Source organism: Spermophilus citellus, assembly GCF_964194105.1.
Source record: "Spermophilus citellus genome assembly, chromosome: 8".
NCBI classification, from domain to species: Eukaryota; Metazoa; Chordata; class Mammalia; order Rodentia; family Sciuridae; genus Spermophilus; species Spermophilus citellus.
In genome coordinates, this window is record NC_138189.1 from 66,183,282 (window position 1) to 66,200,318 (window position 17,037).

At 37.2% G+C, this 17,037-nt stretch overlaps 1 protein-coding gene across 3 annotated transcripts in view; it reads left to right on the plus strand.

Annotated features, from left to right (window-relative positions):
• The window catches only part of ENOPH1 (enolase-phosphatase 1), a 75,140-nt gene that overhangs the window by 44,267 nt on the left and 13,836 nt on the right, over nucleotides 1-17,037 (plus strand). For 2 of the 3 annotated variants that reach the window (XM_081304631.1, XM_081304629.1), the window contains exons 2-5: nucleotides 5,065-5,166; nucleotides 6,712-6,914; nucleotides 8,616-8,760; nucleotides 11,762-11,885. In XM_081304631.1, coding sequence (XP_081160757.1) covers nucleotides 5,065-5,166; nucleotides 6,712-6,914; nucleotides 8,616-8,760; nucleotides 11,762-11,885 — 574 coding nt within the window. The remainder of the gene's footprint in view (nucleotides 1-5,064; nucleotides 5,167-6,711; nucleotides 6,915-8,615; nucleotides 8,761-11,761; nucleotides 11,886-17,037) is intronic. The other variant, XM_081304630.1, reaches the window with a different exon arrangement.

A 17,037-nucleotide genomic window follows, 5' to 3' on the forward strand; every position in this document is an offset into this window, starting at 1 on the left:
TTTTGTATTTTATTTAGATACAGGGTCTCACTGAGTTGCTTAGTGCCTTGCTGTTGCTGAGGCTGGCTTTGAACTCACAATTCTTCTGTCTCAGAAGAATTGTCTGTGCCCAAGCTGCTGGGATTACAGGCATGCACCACTGCTCCTGGCTTTTAAGTACTATTCTTTGGAGAAAACTTTATTACCTATTTTTTTCAAAGGAAATTTGAATAAATATTATCGCAACGATTTTATTTTTATTGATTCCATGACTTTCTCATTGAAACAACCACTTGACCACAAAGTTCATCCACATTTTGACTTTAAACTTTTATGAGGTAACTTCTTTAATTAGATTTTCAGAAAGTAATATAAATTGCTGTTTATATAGTATCCCCTTCAGCATTTAATGGAATTTATTCATAATTTCCTGAAGGGCAAACTCTCTTTTTAATTTTCTAACATCTTCTTACATGTATACTGCTAAACCCTAACAACCCCTTAGATGTCGGGTGCATTAAAAATACTCACATATTTATAGAATCCTGGATTAATTGCAGCATTTGTTCATACTAGACTATTTGAAAGTTATAAGTGGATTATAACTGAAGTTAAAGCGATTGTAATCACAGGTATTTCTGGAATTATTTTTGCAGTTAAGGGCTTTGCATATGTTGGGCAAGTACTCTGCCTCTGAATCTACATCTCCAGCCCTTTTTATTTGATTTTGAGACAGGGTCTTGCTAAGTTACCCAGGCTTGCCTGGATCTTACAATCCCTCCATCTCAGCCTCCGAACTAGCTAGGATTACAGGTGTGCTCCACCACACCCACTGTTTGTGGAATTATTATTTGGTGGGGGTGGTACTGGGGATTGAACTCAGGGTCACTTGACAACTGAGTCACATCCCCAGCCCTTTTTGGTATTTTATTTAGAGACAGGGTCTCACTGAGTTGCTTAGCACCTTGCTTTTGCTCAGGCTAAACTTGCCTCTCAGCCTCCCAAACTGCTTAGATTACAGGGGTGTGCCACAACACCTGGCTTCTAGATTTTTGGGGGGGTCTGGACGGAATATCTTTGGTTTATTTATTTATTTTTATGTGGTGCTGAGGATGGAACCCAGTGCCTCACACATGCTAGGCAAAAGTGCTCTACGGATGAGCCACAACCCCAGCACCCCCGCCCCCCAATAATTTTTTACCTAAATTTTTTCTGTGGGTAAGGTTGGGAAGAAAGCAACAAATTTTTGTTTTGGGGTTTTTGTTTGTTTGTTTGTTCTTAATGACTAAATTTTCTTTACACAATTTTATTGCATATGAAATGGGCAATAATTATTATTATTTTGACATTATTTAATCTTAAGCTTGCATCATCTTATCAGAGGTGAATCAGTAAGATTTTAAATTTTCCTATTTCACATATTTTAGAACTAGAAGATTTAATGAATTTTGCAAAGTCCACAGATAAACATTTTGGAGAGCTGAGGCCCACTGTTGTTAGTACTGTGCTTCTATGACCACACCCCATAAAATAAAACACTTTTAAATTGGTTTTCTTCTCATCTAGGGGCTTAGAGTGTCTGGGACTTAGGAAAATTATTATTATTATCTTTTTTGACAGTGCAATTGCTTTCTTAAAGGATCTTTCAGACTACATGGGCAGAAAAACACACCAAGAATTATAAACCTTGGTGTGCTGAGTTTAAAAATGAAGAGTCAGATTTAAAAAAAAAAAATCCTGCTTAAAACAATATTTTCTAATGTGATTACTTTTTTTTGTTTTTAATTTTTGTTCTTATACATGACAGTAGAGGATGATTTGGCTTATTTCTACAAACGTGGAGTACATCTTATTCAAATTGGGATCCCAGTCTTATGGTTGTACATGATGTAGAGATTCGCTATATTGGCATCAGATTCACCATTTTAGGTCGGGAACCATTTTATCTAGAGGCTCCAAAGTTTTGATTCTGAGGCAGTGCTGCTTAAATTCTGGTAAGAAAGTGCCTGCTAAAGGATCAACCCCACTCCAGCTATGACACAACTCCTAAGCAGCTTATGAAATTTCTCTTGTGGACTATAAAGCTGCTCTGTGAGTGCCAACTGACTGCTGCTCTCCTCAGAGGGACAGCCTTGTTGGTTTGCCTCGGGCTACTGACTAAATCTCTTGCGTGAGATTGAGTTGTGTGGTGTGGTCTTTGGACTTTGTGTGAACTCTGCAAGTAATCTTTCTCACTGTAGTGTCTTCATATATATACATACGAAATTTATGTCAGATTCATTCCACTGTCTTTCCTATTCCTATCTCGACTATCTTCCCTTCGTTCCCCTCTAACCTACTGAACTTCTATTCTCCACGCCCATTGTGTGTTAGCATCCACGTATCAAAACATTTGACTTTTGATTTGGGGAGATTAGCTTATTTCATTTAGCCTGATAGTTTCCAGATCCATCCATTTTATGGCATGTCGTAAAGGCACTCTTTTTTTATGGCTGAGTAATATTCTATTGTGTATATATACTACATTTTCTTTATCCATTCATCTATTGTAGGTCACCTAGGTTGATTCCATAGCCTAGCTATTGTGGATTGAGCTGCTATAAACATTGATGTGGGTATGTCACTGCATTTAAGTCCTTTCAGTATAAACAAGGAGTGGAATAGGTGGGTCAAATGATGGTTCCATTCCAAGTTTTCTGAGGAATCTTCATACTGCTTTCCAGAAAGGTTGCACCAATTTGCAATCCCACAGCAATGTATGAGTGTACCCTCTTGCCCACATCTTCTCCAACATTTATTGTTACTGTTTTCTTGATTGTTACCATTCTGACTGGAGTTAGATGAAATCTCAGTGTAGTTTTAATTTGTATTTCTCTAATTGTTAAGGATGTTGAACATTTTTTCATATATTTGTTGACCTATCATATTTCTTCTTCTGTGAAGTGTCTGTTCAGTTCCTTTTGCCCATTTATTAATTAGGTTATTTGGTTTTTTGTTATTGTTAAACTTTTGTTTTCTTTATATATCCTGGAGATTAATGCTATATCTGAGGTGCAGGTGGCAAAGATTTTCTCCTATTCTGTAGGCTCTCTCTTCATGCTCTTGATTGTTTCCTTTGCTGTGAAGAAGCTTTTAAGTTTGATACCATCCCATTTGTTGATTCTTGATTTTACTTCTTATACTTTACGAGTCTGCTTAAGGAAGTCAGTTCATAAGCTTACATGATAGAATGTTGGGCCTATATTTATGTGGATTTATCTCTGTGTCTTTTATTCTGTTCCATTGATCTTCATGTCTGTTTTGGTGCCAGTACCATGCTGTTTTTTATTATTATGGGTCTGTAGTATAATTTGAAGCAACATATTGTGATATCCAACTTGCTCTTCTCCCTAGGATTTCTTGGTTATTCTGGGTTTCTTATTTTTCCAAATGAATTTCATCACTGTTGTTTCTAGTTCTCTGAAGAATGTCATTGGTATTTTGATAGGGATTGTGTTGAATCTGTGTAGTGCTTTTTTTTTTTTTTTTTTTTTTGGTTGTTGTTGTTTGGTTTGGGGTTTTTTTTTTTTTGGGGGGGGGGACCAGGGATTGAACTCAACCACTGAGCTACATCCCCAGCCCTATTTTGTATTTTATTTAGAGACAGGGTCCCACTGAATTTATGAGGGCCTTGTGCTGCTGAAGCTAGCTCCGGAACCACTGGGTTTACAAAGGCCTGCTCTACCACACCTGCTCATGTGTGGTTTTTACTCATGATTATATTTCTGATTCTTACCACCTGGCCTGTTTATATGAGTCATTCAGCAAATATTTGAATAAATGAGTGAATGAATTTAAAAATAAGCAGCTTTCTTTAATTCAATTATAGTTTCTCCTAAAGTGTAGGGTCTTCTCTGCAGTGTGTACTTGTGTTCTACAGACAGGTTATTCCTAAAACTGTTTGGGCTATTATACCTTGATTTTATACAACATTCTGCTGTACCGTTTGCCTCACCCATTGTCCCACAGTGTGTTGCACTACCTGACTGGCTTCTTAACCTTACTGTCAGTGAGGAACTGTTTTCCTTATCATCTAAATCCACTTCTCCATGATCTGCTCAAGAATTAGCATATCTTGGCACAAAGTAGATACTGAAAAATATTGTCAAATGTGCCACAGTTTGATTTGAAAATATATATATACTACATTTGCAGTAAATAAAAATATAAACATTTTGACTAGAGAGAGAACTAAGGGTGTAGCTCATTGGTTGAGTTTATGCTTGGCATGAATAGGGATCTGGGTACAATTAATCCAATTTTGACCAAAGAAAAGTCATTTGCAGAGTTTATGTTGCTGATAGATTGTTTATTAGTGAATTGTTTTGCATAATACTTTCTTACAAAGAAAGAATTGTAGTGATCAGATTTTTTTTTAAAGAAAGAGAATTTTTTAATATTTATTTTTTTAGGCGGACACAACATCTTTATTTGTATGTGGTGCTCAGGATCGAACCCAGCGCTGCACGCATGCCAGACGAGCACACTACTGCTTGAGCCACATCCCCAGCCCGATCACTTTTTTTTTTAAAATACTTGTTATAGGGTATCATTTTTTTAAGCAGCCATTTGCCATTTCTCAGCACTGTGCATTGGGGGTATTATTGGGAACAAGACACACTCAGTACATGCCCTCAAAGATCTGTGCTCTAGGAGCATAGTTCAGAAGTTGGTAGCCTTTTTTTTTTTTTTTTTTTTTTTGGTAATGGACCAGGTAGTAAATATTTTGGATTTTGCAGGCCATATTGTCTTGGTCCATATCCCTTTTTCTGCCATTATGGCCTCCTAAATAGCCAGAAACACTGTGTAAATAAATGAATGTAACAGTATACCAAATTTGGCTCCAAAGTTGTAATTTACCAGCTCATGGTATAGTTCGCGTTTCTTGGTCTCTGTCTCTGTCCCACTCATAACAGCAAATTTTTGCTAAGTTCCATTGATTTATCTGTTAAAATTAGCTAAGGTGAGATTATATAGATGAACTGGATCTCATCACACAATTGGCAAAAGCTAACACTTTTTTCTTTGTTTTACTCATTTATCCAGGACATTTTATTTCCTTACATCAAAGAAAATGTTAAAGAGTATCTGCAGACACATTGGGAAGAAGAGGAGTGCCAGCAGGATGTCAGTCTTTTGAGAAAACAGGTTGGAATATTTTCTCTCACACATTCTCCTGTGTCTTATAGTTGAGGATGCCTAGAGGATTAGAACGTTCTCTGAGCATACTGTAAAATCAATGCCCTCAATTCACAAGGGAAGAAAGTTGTAGTGACTTGCCAATTTAGGAATTCACAGTACATAATTAAGCTGCCAGATCATGGCAGATTGTTGTCTATAAAATTGTCTCTTTCAGAAGCTGTTTAAATTACATGAACATATTATTTATTAATAAAATGAAGCCCTTTCTGGGTAGAATGCAAAAGGTTTTATGCAATCTCATTGCATATTTCATTAATGTCTCCAAGTGACAGCTTCTTGTCATTTTCCACTCTACTGCCTCAGGGCGTGAGTCCTTACCACCCATTTTACAGTGCTCCTGCATCCTCACACCCTGACACATGCCACACTTCTTACCCATCTCACCCTAAGCCTGCCCTTCAGACTCACCTTGGTGGCATGTACTTCATCCTGCCTCTTCTCTTACTCAGTCCTCATTCTGTCTTCTTCTTTCACATTGTGTGCTATGCATCTTCTGTTCTCTTGATTTTCTTACTGGAATTGCTTTAGTGGCAAAGATCAACCATGATGAGCAGCAGTAACTGGCAATTAGTTTTCCTACACTGGATATTATAGAATGCTCTCTATAATTCTGCTATTTAATATTACAGTTTAGGACTGGAACTACAGTCATGTTCTTTGAATCATGGGATATTTGGGTTTGTTGAATTTTCTGGATAACTCAGGGTTGATCTGAAGTATCCTACCCCGCCACCCCCCAGCAATTACCTTCTTTTCTCAACCTTGTTCTTCAAACATGCATACATAATCCCCATCCCACACTCACATGCACTCTTTGCTTTTTTAAAAAAACAGCGCTGGGGATTGAACCCAGGAGCACCAGGAGCATTTTATCTCTAGGCTATATTATTTTGAGACAAGCTCTAACTAATTTGCCAAACCTGGTGTTGAACTTGTAATTATTCTGCTGGGATTACAAATGTGCACCATCGTGCCTGGCTTCCCTTATTAGGATTGCATTGTCACAAGGTTATCCTAAGTAGCTTTAGGGTTTTTGTAAGATGTGGGAGATTATAGCAGGCTGAATGTGAACCAATTGCATTACTTCACTAGTTTTCATTAAGTCTAGCCATAAACTAACTTATGAGATTTTCTGTTTCTACTTTAATTAGTTATAGTATGGAGAAAATGATCAGATGCAATTGAAAATCCTGGTTTGCTGATCCTAATGAGTGAACAAAAAAAAAGACAGTTGTTCTTATAATTATGTGTTCATTCTCCTCACATATAGTGTGCCTTTTGATTTAAATTTCAGCTTTAGCAATCTAAGACAGGTAATATAAACTTATTAATTATAATCCCATTTCTTTTAGAGGTCATTCTCTTAGGAATCATTTGCTAGGGCTTATGATGACTGGAGAAAATTTATCTGCCTGGTTTGGGGGGCTCATTTTTAATGACCTTTTTAAAAAATATACAAGAAACAAACTTCATGTTGTTTCCAATTTAAAGGCTGAAGAAGATGCCCACCTGGATGGAGCTATTCCAATCCCTGCAGCATCTGGAAATGGGGTAGATGAACTACAACAGATAATCCAGGCCGTTGTAGATAATGTGTGCTGGCAGATGTCTCTGGACCGAAAGACCACAGCACTCAAACAACTGCAGGGCCACATGTGGAGGGCAGCATTCACAGCTGGACACATGAAAGCAGAGTATGTGCTCAAGTGACTAAAATATTTCACTAAATATGTTTCTCATTAGTCTTCTCCATTATAAGCCACATTATTAGTAAAATGGACACATTAGCATTGTTTTAATCTAACAAATGAGCTGTTTTGTTTTTCAAAGCTGAGCTGAAAGGATTTTACTCAGCTGTATCCCAAGATGTTCATGTCTGGCTTTGTGGATGGTTGAAGTTAATTTTAGACCCAGTTTAAAACAACTTCCTAGAAAATGATGACTTCCTTGAACTAAGTCATATTGGATTCTTAGCATACGAGTGACAGCACTATTGGTCTATTTCCCAGAACCAACAGATCACCTGCATTTTTGCCTTGTTAGAAAAAGAGAATACTGTGAATTATGAGCCCGTTATTTTGGGATTACACAAAATGTCAGCACTGCCACTTTTGCTAGCTATGCTCTTGTGAGTGTTTTCCACAGATCCTGTGAGTCTTGGTTAAGGGGTTCCTGATATTCTTTTGCCTAAGGAGGCTCTAGAGTATCATATTGCTGAGAAATTCTTAATAAGAAAACCTTTGGATCCAAGACTTGTTTACAGCTACCTATATTTATTTTGTATTTCTGTCAAATGAGATGTCATTCCTTTATATGATAAACATCATGTACCTTTTTAAAGGATATACTGGAATTTCAGGATATGCCAGTGATCTGGGAATATTCAGCTGGCTTAATCTATAAAACATTCAAAAGTGTGAAGCCAAGAGATTGTTCTCCCAGTAGTTGGCCTTTCTTTTGGTTCTTTAAAAAGAAGAATTGGTTCCACATCTCAAGTTCTTTTACTTTTCTTTTCACTTAGTTCCCAGGATATTATTTTGACCACTAAATATGGCAAATACTGTAGAATCAATAGGAGACTTGGAGTGTCAGGAATCAGAAAATCAAATACTGTCAAGTCTCTTAATTGATTTGTTCAGAATAAAGTTTTTTTGTTTGTTTTTTCTGTGTAAAACTTTAGACTTTCTGAGTTCTTTAAAAAAAACTTAATTCCATTATCTAGCTTATAGATTTGTAGCATTGAGCCCCCAGACTTTTTTTTTCCCCTCATCGTTTTGGATGTACATATTTCTAGTTCCATGTCTTCTTAAAGCACAGTGGACATAAATTAGCCTTTTCTTTTCATTAATTACATCAAAAAATATATTACAATGTAGTATTAATTACAATGTTTTGGTTTTTGCTTTTAAGTTCTTTAACAACTTTTAAAACACAGTTTATTTGTTCTTTTGAGATATACATACATGACAGTAGAATGTATTTTGGCATATTATACATACATGGCGTATAACTTATTCTAATTAGGATCCTATTCTTGTGGTTGTACATGATGTGGAGTAACCCTGGTCATGTATTCAAATACAAGGCTAGGAAAGTTAAGTCCAATTAATTCTATTGTCCTTCCTATTCTCCTCCCCACTTCCTTAACAATTTAAAAACCCACTTTCTTATTTCCTTCTTTTACCTGTAATCCCTTTACATTGTCAAATTGTTCCATATAATCTGCTGTGTGATCTTGGAACTCCAGTAACATTTATTAGAACCACAGGAGTTCACACTCTATGTACAGTTGGTTCATATTGTTACCATTTGAGCACAAATAGAGAAGATTGTGTCATCTCTTTTCTCTGGTTTTCATCTGACTAATGATGTGTTCCTGCATTTTAACTTTGTAGTTTTCCCTCCAGGTTCTTTGAAGATGTAGTTCCAGCAGTCAGGAAGTGGAGAGAAGATGGAATGAAGGTGTATATCTATTCTTCTGGAAGTGTAGAGGCTCAGAAATTATTATTTGGGCATTCTACAGAGGGGAATATTCTTGAGGTAGGTTACTTAGTTTGCTTTGTTTTGACACTATCAAAGCACAAAATGATAAAAGGAATGTACTACAGTATAAACTAAATTATTCAGATAATTACCTTTGTACATGCTGACAGGTTGTAAAGAGAAGTAGAAAAACTTGAATACATTATAGTGAAGGGAGAAATGTTTTGTTTGGTGCTAGTTTTTTGATCAAAGTCTCAAACATTTTTGTGGGTTTACCTGCAGAGTTTATATTAAAAAGGTATATCCCTGGTCCCTGTTTCCTAGCTTTTTTTTTTTTTTTTTTTTTTTTTTTTTTTTTTTTTTGTAGTGGGGATTGAACCCAGGGACACTTAACCACTGAGCCACATCCCTTTTTATTTTTTATGTTGAGACAAGATCTCACTAAGTTGCTTAGGGCATCTCTAGGTTGCTGAGGCTAGCTTTGAATGTGTGGTCCTCTGTCTCAGCCTCCAAAGCTGCTGGGATTATAGGCATGTGCAACTGCTCCTGGCTCCTTCCTAGCAAATCTTAATTGGCAGGTCTGGAAGGAGGAACCTGGAATTTGCTTTTATAAACATCCACCCTAAGGATACTGATGAGGATAGTCCTTGAACCAGCTATTATATGTATGTAAAAATAGGTATACATGAGTTAGCATATACAGGAATACATCCTAACTCATGAGCTAACATGTAAATCAGTTATCTTGCCAGTATTAGGAAATCAACAACTCAAAAGAAACTAATGGAATGCTTCTTTTGATTGTTTAAAAAAAAAAGGTAAAAAGAAAACAGTCACTTTTGTTATTGAATATATAATTTCCTCTATATGAAGTAAAATTTACTGTCTTAAAAAAAAATAAAGATGCAAGCTGGCCACGGTGGCCTGCAATCCCAGAGGTTCATGAGGCTGAGACAGGAGGATCGCGAGTTCAAAGCCAGTCTCAGCAATAGCGAGGCGCTAAACAATTCAGTGAGACCCCGTCTCTAAATAAAATACAAAATAGGGCTGGGGATATGTCTCAGTGGCCAAGGGCCCCTGAGTTCAATACCTGGTACCTGTACCTCCCCGCCCTCAAATAAATAAATAAATATGCAAAATAGGATCATGCACAATGCTAAGAAATACATAAAGACTTCATTTTTTTGTTGTTGTTGTTGTTGTTTTTTTTCCCATTGTGCTGAATTTGAGCCAAGGACCTTGTGCACACTAGGCAAGCAAATGCTTTACCACTGAGCTGCATCCCCAGCCCTAAAATAAATATTTATTGAGCCCCTACTGTGTACAGAGAATACTTTGGCTTTGGAGGTTGTCATATTCTCACTTCAGTACTTCCCTACTTTTTTTTTTTATTAATTTCTTTATTTTAGTTAGGTATATATATGATAGCAGAATTCATTTTGTTGTATTGTACACAATTGCAGCACAACTTTTCATTTCTCTGATTGTACACAATATAGCATCGCAACTTATGTGCAGTCATACATGTACCTAGTATAATGTCCATCACATTCCACCATCTTTCCTGCCCCCATGACTTCTTCCCTCCCCTTCCCTCCCTTCCTTTGTACCAGAAAACTTCTAGAATTAATAAATTAATTCAGTAAAGTATCAGGATATAAAATCAATACCCATAAATCAAATGCATTTCTATACATCAGTGATTAATCCTCTGAAAGAGAAATTAGAAAACTACTCCATTCACAATAGCTTCAAAAAATAAAATACTTGATAATCAACAAAAGAGATGAAAGACTCTGCAATGAAAGGTACAGAACACTATGGGGGACTGGGGATATAGCTCAGTTAGTAGAGTGCTTGCCTTGCATGCATAAAGCCCTGGGTTCAATCCCGAGGACCGGAAAAAAAAAAAAAAAACACCACAGAACACTAAAGAAAGAAATTGAACATCTTATAACAAATAATGAAATCCTTTAATAATTTAAGACTGTTTTCTGAATACAGATATAAACTTTTCTGCTCTAACTAATGAAATAGGCAATAATAAGGTGAAAGTAGATAGGACATCATAATTATCTACTGAGTTCAATAATAAAAAAATCTTCTTTGGTTACTAAATAAATCAAACAGAGAGAAAGGAAGTATGCAAAAATCAATCTTAACATTTTTTAAAAGTTAAATCCTTAATATTGCCTTAATTTGGTTTTGTGTCCTCTTTAGACTTAGTTTGTGAAGAGTTCTGAAGACATTCAGAAGATTACATCATAATAGCTGATTATAAATATGGACTTACTTTAACTACTGTTGATAAAATTAGCAAGTGATAATTAGAGAAATCTTTTCATTCTAGGATCAAAAGGGTAATATTTAGAACCTTTCACCAGAGGAAAATCCAGCCCAATCTAATATGTAGTTTACATATAGTGTTTTTAAAGTAGACTGTAGGACATGTATATTTTAGATAAGTTTGGAAGTGCTAATGAAAACCAAGTGGATTCTTTATTTTGTTTTGTTTTATTTATTTATTTTTTAATATTTATTTATTTTAGTTCTCGGCGGACACAACATCTTTGTTGGCATGTGGTGCTGAGGATCGAACCCGGGCCGCACGCATGCCAGGCGAGCGCGCTACCGCTTGAGCCACATCCCCAGCCCTATTTTGTTTTGTTTTAGTGCTGGGGATTGAACCCAGGGGCACTGAGCTACTACATCCCCAGTTCTTTTTTTAAAATTTTTATTTTTAGACAGGGTCTTGTTAAATTGCTGGGGCTGGCCTCAAACTTGTGAACATCCTACCTCAGCTTCTTCAATAGCTTGGATTACAGCTGTGTACCACCACATTCAGCGCATCCAAATGTTTTTTACTGTGAAATCTTTATATTTACCTTTTGGAGCCTCTATAAAGTCCTCTATTAAGTAGATTTTCACTAAATCTTTACTGAATGAGTGAATCCACTATGATTGTCATGAGATTCAGAGGGAAAGGATACTAAATAAAAGGGATTTAGTGTGTTGCAAGTGTACTTATAGAGTTAGTGTTTCTCCTCTCTTTGTTCAGCTTTTTGATGGTCACTTTGATACCAAAATTGGACACAAAGTAGAGAGTGAGAGTTACAAAAAGATTGCAAACAGCATTGGATGCTCAACCAACAACATCTTGTTTCTAACAGATATTACTTTAGGTGAGTAATTGGGCTTGCTTCCTTCCTTCCCTTTTTTTTTTTTTTTTTGAAGTGGAGTCTTACTATATTGCTCAGGCAGGCCTGGAGCTCCTTGGGCTCAAGTGATCCTCCAAGTAGCTGGAACTACAAGTACATCCCACTGTGCTCGGCTCAGACATATTACACTATATACTTCAGGAGAGGAGTTGGGCCTGATAGTATCAACATAGTTCTTAAGTGAGAATTCTTGAAATACAATAGTTTTATAAAAAAGAAACAGCCACATGACCCACCTTCCTCTCCATTTACCAGTCCTTCAAGGTTGTGAATGGGAATAACACTGAAAAAAACTTTATTCTCTTCATTTTTCTCCATCATGGTACCCTATACATCACTCTATATGTACACATATACACCAATGACATGGGAGTATAGCAGAGGGAGACTTAATGTTATTGGGATGATCATGCAGGTCAGACCATAGGTGATGGTTAGTTAAGGACAAAAGAGTCACAGTGAACCTGTACCAGATGCATTTAATAGCAATGAGATCAGTTGTACACTTGTGGAAGGGGTATAAGAGAGAGAACTATAAATAGTTGAAGCAGTTTTACCTGTCATTTTGATCAGTGAGCTGTCCCATGATGAGTAGGAGCTTCATCTCTGCCTTCCTTCAATTTGTCTCTTTTCTCGAGACACCTATCGGGTAAATCTTGGGCTTCATTGTATTGATTTACCTTTTAAAGACTCTTTTTTTAAACTTAGCATTGCCCTTCGTATTATATACAGTACATGAGCATTATACATTATTACTTTAAGGGTTTAATGTGCAAAACAGCATGTACTGTCCTTTGTTGTTAGTATAAATTATTTTAATAATAGTTTGGATCAAATTGGAAACTCAGGTTTTAGCATCTGTGTAAGAATGTGATCTAGAGAATTATAACAAACATAAGTGAAGAGGTAGGCAAAGAGTGCTTGGAGAATGTAATTTCTGATTCTTATTTGCAAGCCCCTTGCTAAGAAGGCATTCCCATGTGGCTACTTTTATTTATTTATTTTTGAGGGCTGGGGACAGGGTCTTGCTAAGTTTCTGAAGTTGGCTTGAACTTAGGATCTTCCTGCCTCGGCCTCCTGAGTAACTGGAATTTCAAGCCTGAACCACCAGGCCTGGCTAGTTCCAGCTTTTGATTGTGTAGTTATTCTTAGAGTTCATGCATCTCCTTGTGGGCTTACTTTTGCTGTTTATAATTTACTTGCATTTGAGGGCAGTCTTACATATTTGAGTTTTTCTATTCTAGTTTAGATTATAAATTTCTCTGGGACTGAGATCACACCCCCAAAAGAGCACTTTGTGCAGTTCTAACAAACTGGATCTGTGGCATTAGTCTAGAGAAGGATGTTAGGGGGAGGAGGAGGTTGTTCTCTTATCTAGGTGTCTCTACATGATTCCTGGGCCCCTTAGAGGGAGATTCAGTGGCCTGTATATAAGTTTACTCTCTCTAGACCTTAGACCTTCCTGTTTGTTGTCACACAACTAAGTTACTTCTACTGGTCTGGACTTTCATAGAGGGGGCCCAAAGGAACATCCAGGTTGCTAGCAAAGATTCTTGCAGATAATGTATATGATCTATATTCTTTGTCTTCTGTTGACACTTAATCTTTTGGTCTGATGTAATAGGTGAGAGTTGTAAGTATATAAGCAGGTGCTAATTTGCTAAACTGATCCTTTTTTTTTTTTTTAATCTTAACCAGCGTAGATCATTTGATGTGTTCAGAAGTTACACTGCCTTTTTCCAAAAACAGTAATTCTTAATATCTTTGTTCCTGCCTTGGACTCCCAAATTGCTGGGATTACAGATGTGTGCCACTGTGCCCAGCTCTTTAGCACTTTAGATGATAGATTTCTGCAAGCTTAGAATGAATGTCTGCTTTATGGTACCATCTCTCTACCCAGTGAACCACTTGCTGATGAAATATATGATTCCACTTTTGATCCCCATGCCTTTTCTCTATCCAGTTTTTTGGTTATATTGATAATACTATAGTTTCTTTATATTCTTTTCCTTAACCACTTTTTTTTTTTTTTTTTTTTTGGTAGTTGTGCATCTATAGTTTTAGGTCTTTTCTCTTTTCACTTAAGCATTTCCTTTGGGTTGCAGTTCCATAAATTATCTTCACTTTAAAGAATAGAAGTAATCCCCAAATGGGCCTCAAAATGAAATACCTTTTTCTTAGTCCTTTAAAAGAAGGTTTTATTTCTGTCCCTCATCTTCTGCCAGCCGCACACCCCGTTAGGCAGGGTAAGAATTTGGATTATCTGTAGCTGGGATGAGGCTAGGTAGCTGGCTGCCTGCCTTTCTCTTTTTTGTCACTTCTGGTCCTGTGTTTTGGTACCACATGCTCAGGCTTCCACTGCCAAGGTAGAACAGAAAACCAAGTTGATATCCCAGATGGTATCTAAGTATGAAAAAAAGAATTTAAAGACCTCTTCTCATTGGAGAAAAGAAAAGCGATCCAAGAGTTTTAAGTCAACAAGTATTACTTAAGTGTCTCAATATTATACCAATAGAGCCAATAGATGCTTAAGAACAAAACTTGCCCTCTGTGATCTAGTTTATGAAGCCTGAATATGAAACAGCCACTAGCTAGTGTCAATTCCCAGATGGACTATAATGTCCCAACTTAGTCAAGATCCTGGATGCCAGTCGAGATGAAAGCTTTGTTTAAGGAACTCATGCTCTGCAGCCAATTAAACTGTGTTCCTTTATTCATGGCAGCCCAGAGTGTGATGGCTACAAACAGCAACCTCCTCCGTAGTATATGCAGCCTGTTGCTTAAATGGGTTTCCCTAAGGGACCTTGGAAATGGTGCTTTTCAGTGGAAGTTCATATCTCCAATCTAGGCTCAGAAAGGTCTGTGGGGTATCTTTGGGAAACCTCAAGACACCGTGGCAAGTGTTCACGTTGGCCAAGTCATCATGTCTATCCACACAAAGCCACAGAACAAGGAAAATGTTGTGATTGAGGCCCTGTGTAGGGCTAATTTCAATTTTCAGTTCCCTAGCCACCAGAGGATCTGCATCTCAAAGAAGTGGGGCTTTATCAAGCTTAACACTGATGAATTTGAAAACATGGTGATTGATAAGCAGTTGTTCTGATGACTGTAAGGTTATATATATATATATCTCCAGTCATGGTCTGCTGGACGTGGTAAACCCTGCACTCATCAGTCTGGGAGGTAGGGGCAAGTATAAGGCAGCTGCTTTTTCTGCTGACACGAGTGGCATCTGCGGTTTGCCTAATGATAGCATTCTTACATGAAGAAGAGAGTCTTTAGCACTTGGTTTGCTCAGGGTCCCTAGGAAGGTGACAGGCCCTTTCATAACAAGAGCAGACTTGTACAAGTGGACAGGGTTAAGAAATGGCTTTCCTCTTTCAGGAACAGCTTATCTCTCAACACTGCTGTCCTTTAATTAGTCCATTAACAATCTGCTCCTCTTTTCCAAAAGTTGCAAAACTGCCAAAGCTTCCTGTTGTGCCAAATTTAAATTACATAGACTTTTCCATATTTTTTTTTAACCTGTTAACTTGACTGTCCTAAGAAGCCACATCTCTCTTACCACAGACCTTGTCCTGTTTGCCACTGTGACTTCCTCCGTTCTCCCAGATATATGTGTGTGTTTTATTTTTGCCTAGAATTCCTCCTGTCTCTGCCAGCTTTTTTTCCCTAAAAAGTGCAGATAGTAAATACTTTAGTCTTTACAATCTGTCGCAGCCCACGTGACATTTATTCAGTTTCCCCAAATCCAGGCTGATGAGGGGATTGGAAAAAATATAAACAGACACAAATGTAGAGAAAGCAGTAATCCTGATGGGGGAAGACTGGCCAGGAGCAGCTCCCCATGTTTATTATATAGGTTTAAACATCAAAAGGATTTACTGTGAGAAAACTTTTTCAAGATAAACAAAACTAAGTTATGGGTAAAACAGCTCATTAAATGTTGTCAGCTTGCGCTCACAATTCTCTACCTCCAGGCATTTAAACTCAAGGCCATTACCAATAAATTCTGTGAGCTGCACAGAATCCCTTTTGAAAAGGGCATTACCATCAGCTAAGCAATCTCAATCAGCACCTTTCCACCAAGAGTTTTCCAAAGGACATCATCTCCTCTGCCTTTCAAAGAAACCTATCATTCATTCGCCACTCCGACAACAATCCATGTCACAGCTATTTTCAGCTCTCTCCTTATAATGCAAAAGTAATCAGATGATACACAGATAAATGGGTGTGCCTATGTTCCAATACAATTTTATTTACAAAAGCAGGTGGCAGCCTATTAATTGCCAGCTGTAGTTCTAGAGTACGGATGTTGGAATCAGACTACAATTTCAAATTTTAGCCCTATACCACCTGTTAACTCTCAGTTTCATATCTTTAGGATGGAGGTAATGATACTATCTTGGGGTTGCTATGAAGATTTCGATGAGAAGGGGAGCTCCAAGAAAGTAGGAGCTTTATTTTATTCACATATTTCTGATCCTAAAATAGTACCTAGCACATAGTATATGATAAATTCATGGGATATATATATTAGTGGTTATTTTTCAAATAGAAGTAAAATAGAGAAAGTAATGTAACCCAGATGTTTTAGAGATATCTCCTACAATACCTAGTTCAATTTGACTAGTCCTATTTTTACTGTATCCCTCTGCTGCCACTGCCCCCCCAACACACACACACACATACACACACGCAAACTCTTTCTCTCTCTCTCACACACACACACACACATCCACGTATCTTAAGATGTTCATAGTCCAATGAAGAGCAGAATAACAAGTAGTTATAAATTTATATTGTGATAGAGGTAAACATAGAGTGTTAAGGGAATATATGGAATGTTCTGAAAGTCAGAATGTTTTGAGCTGCATTTTAATGAGCATAAATTTACTAGGCCAAAAATATAAGCAGTTTAGTCAGGGAGCATGACATGTTGGGGCTTGGAGGTGAGGGCAGGCACTTCAACCTGATTAGATTATAGGATTCCTTTTGTACCGTATCTATTTAATTGATAGATACTGCCAATTATCTGCCCTTTGGGAAATAGCTCAGTTGTAGGAAGGAATGGAGGAAGGTTACGGGATGGAACATGGCTCTGACCTGCATTCAT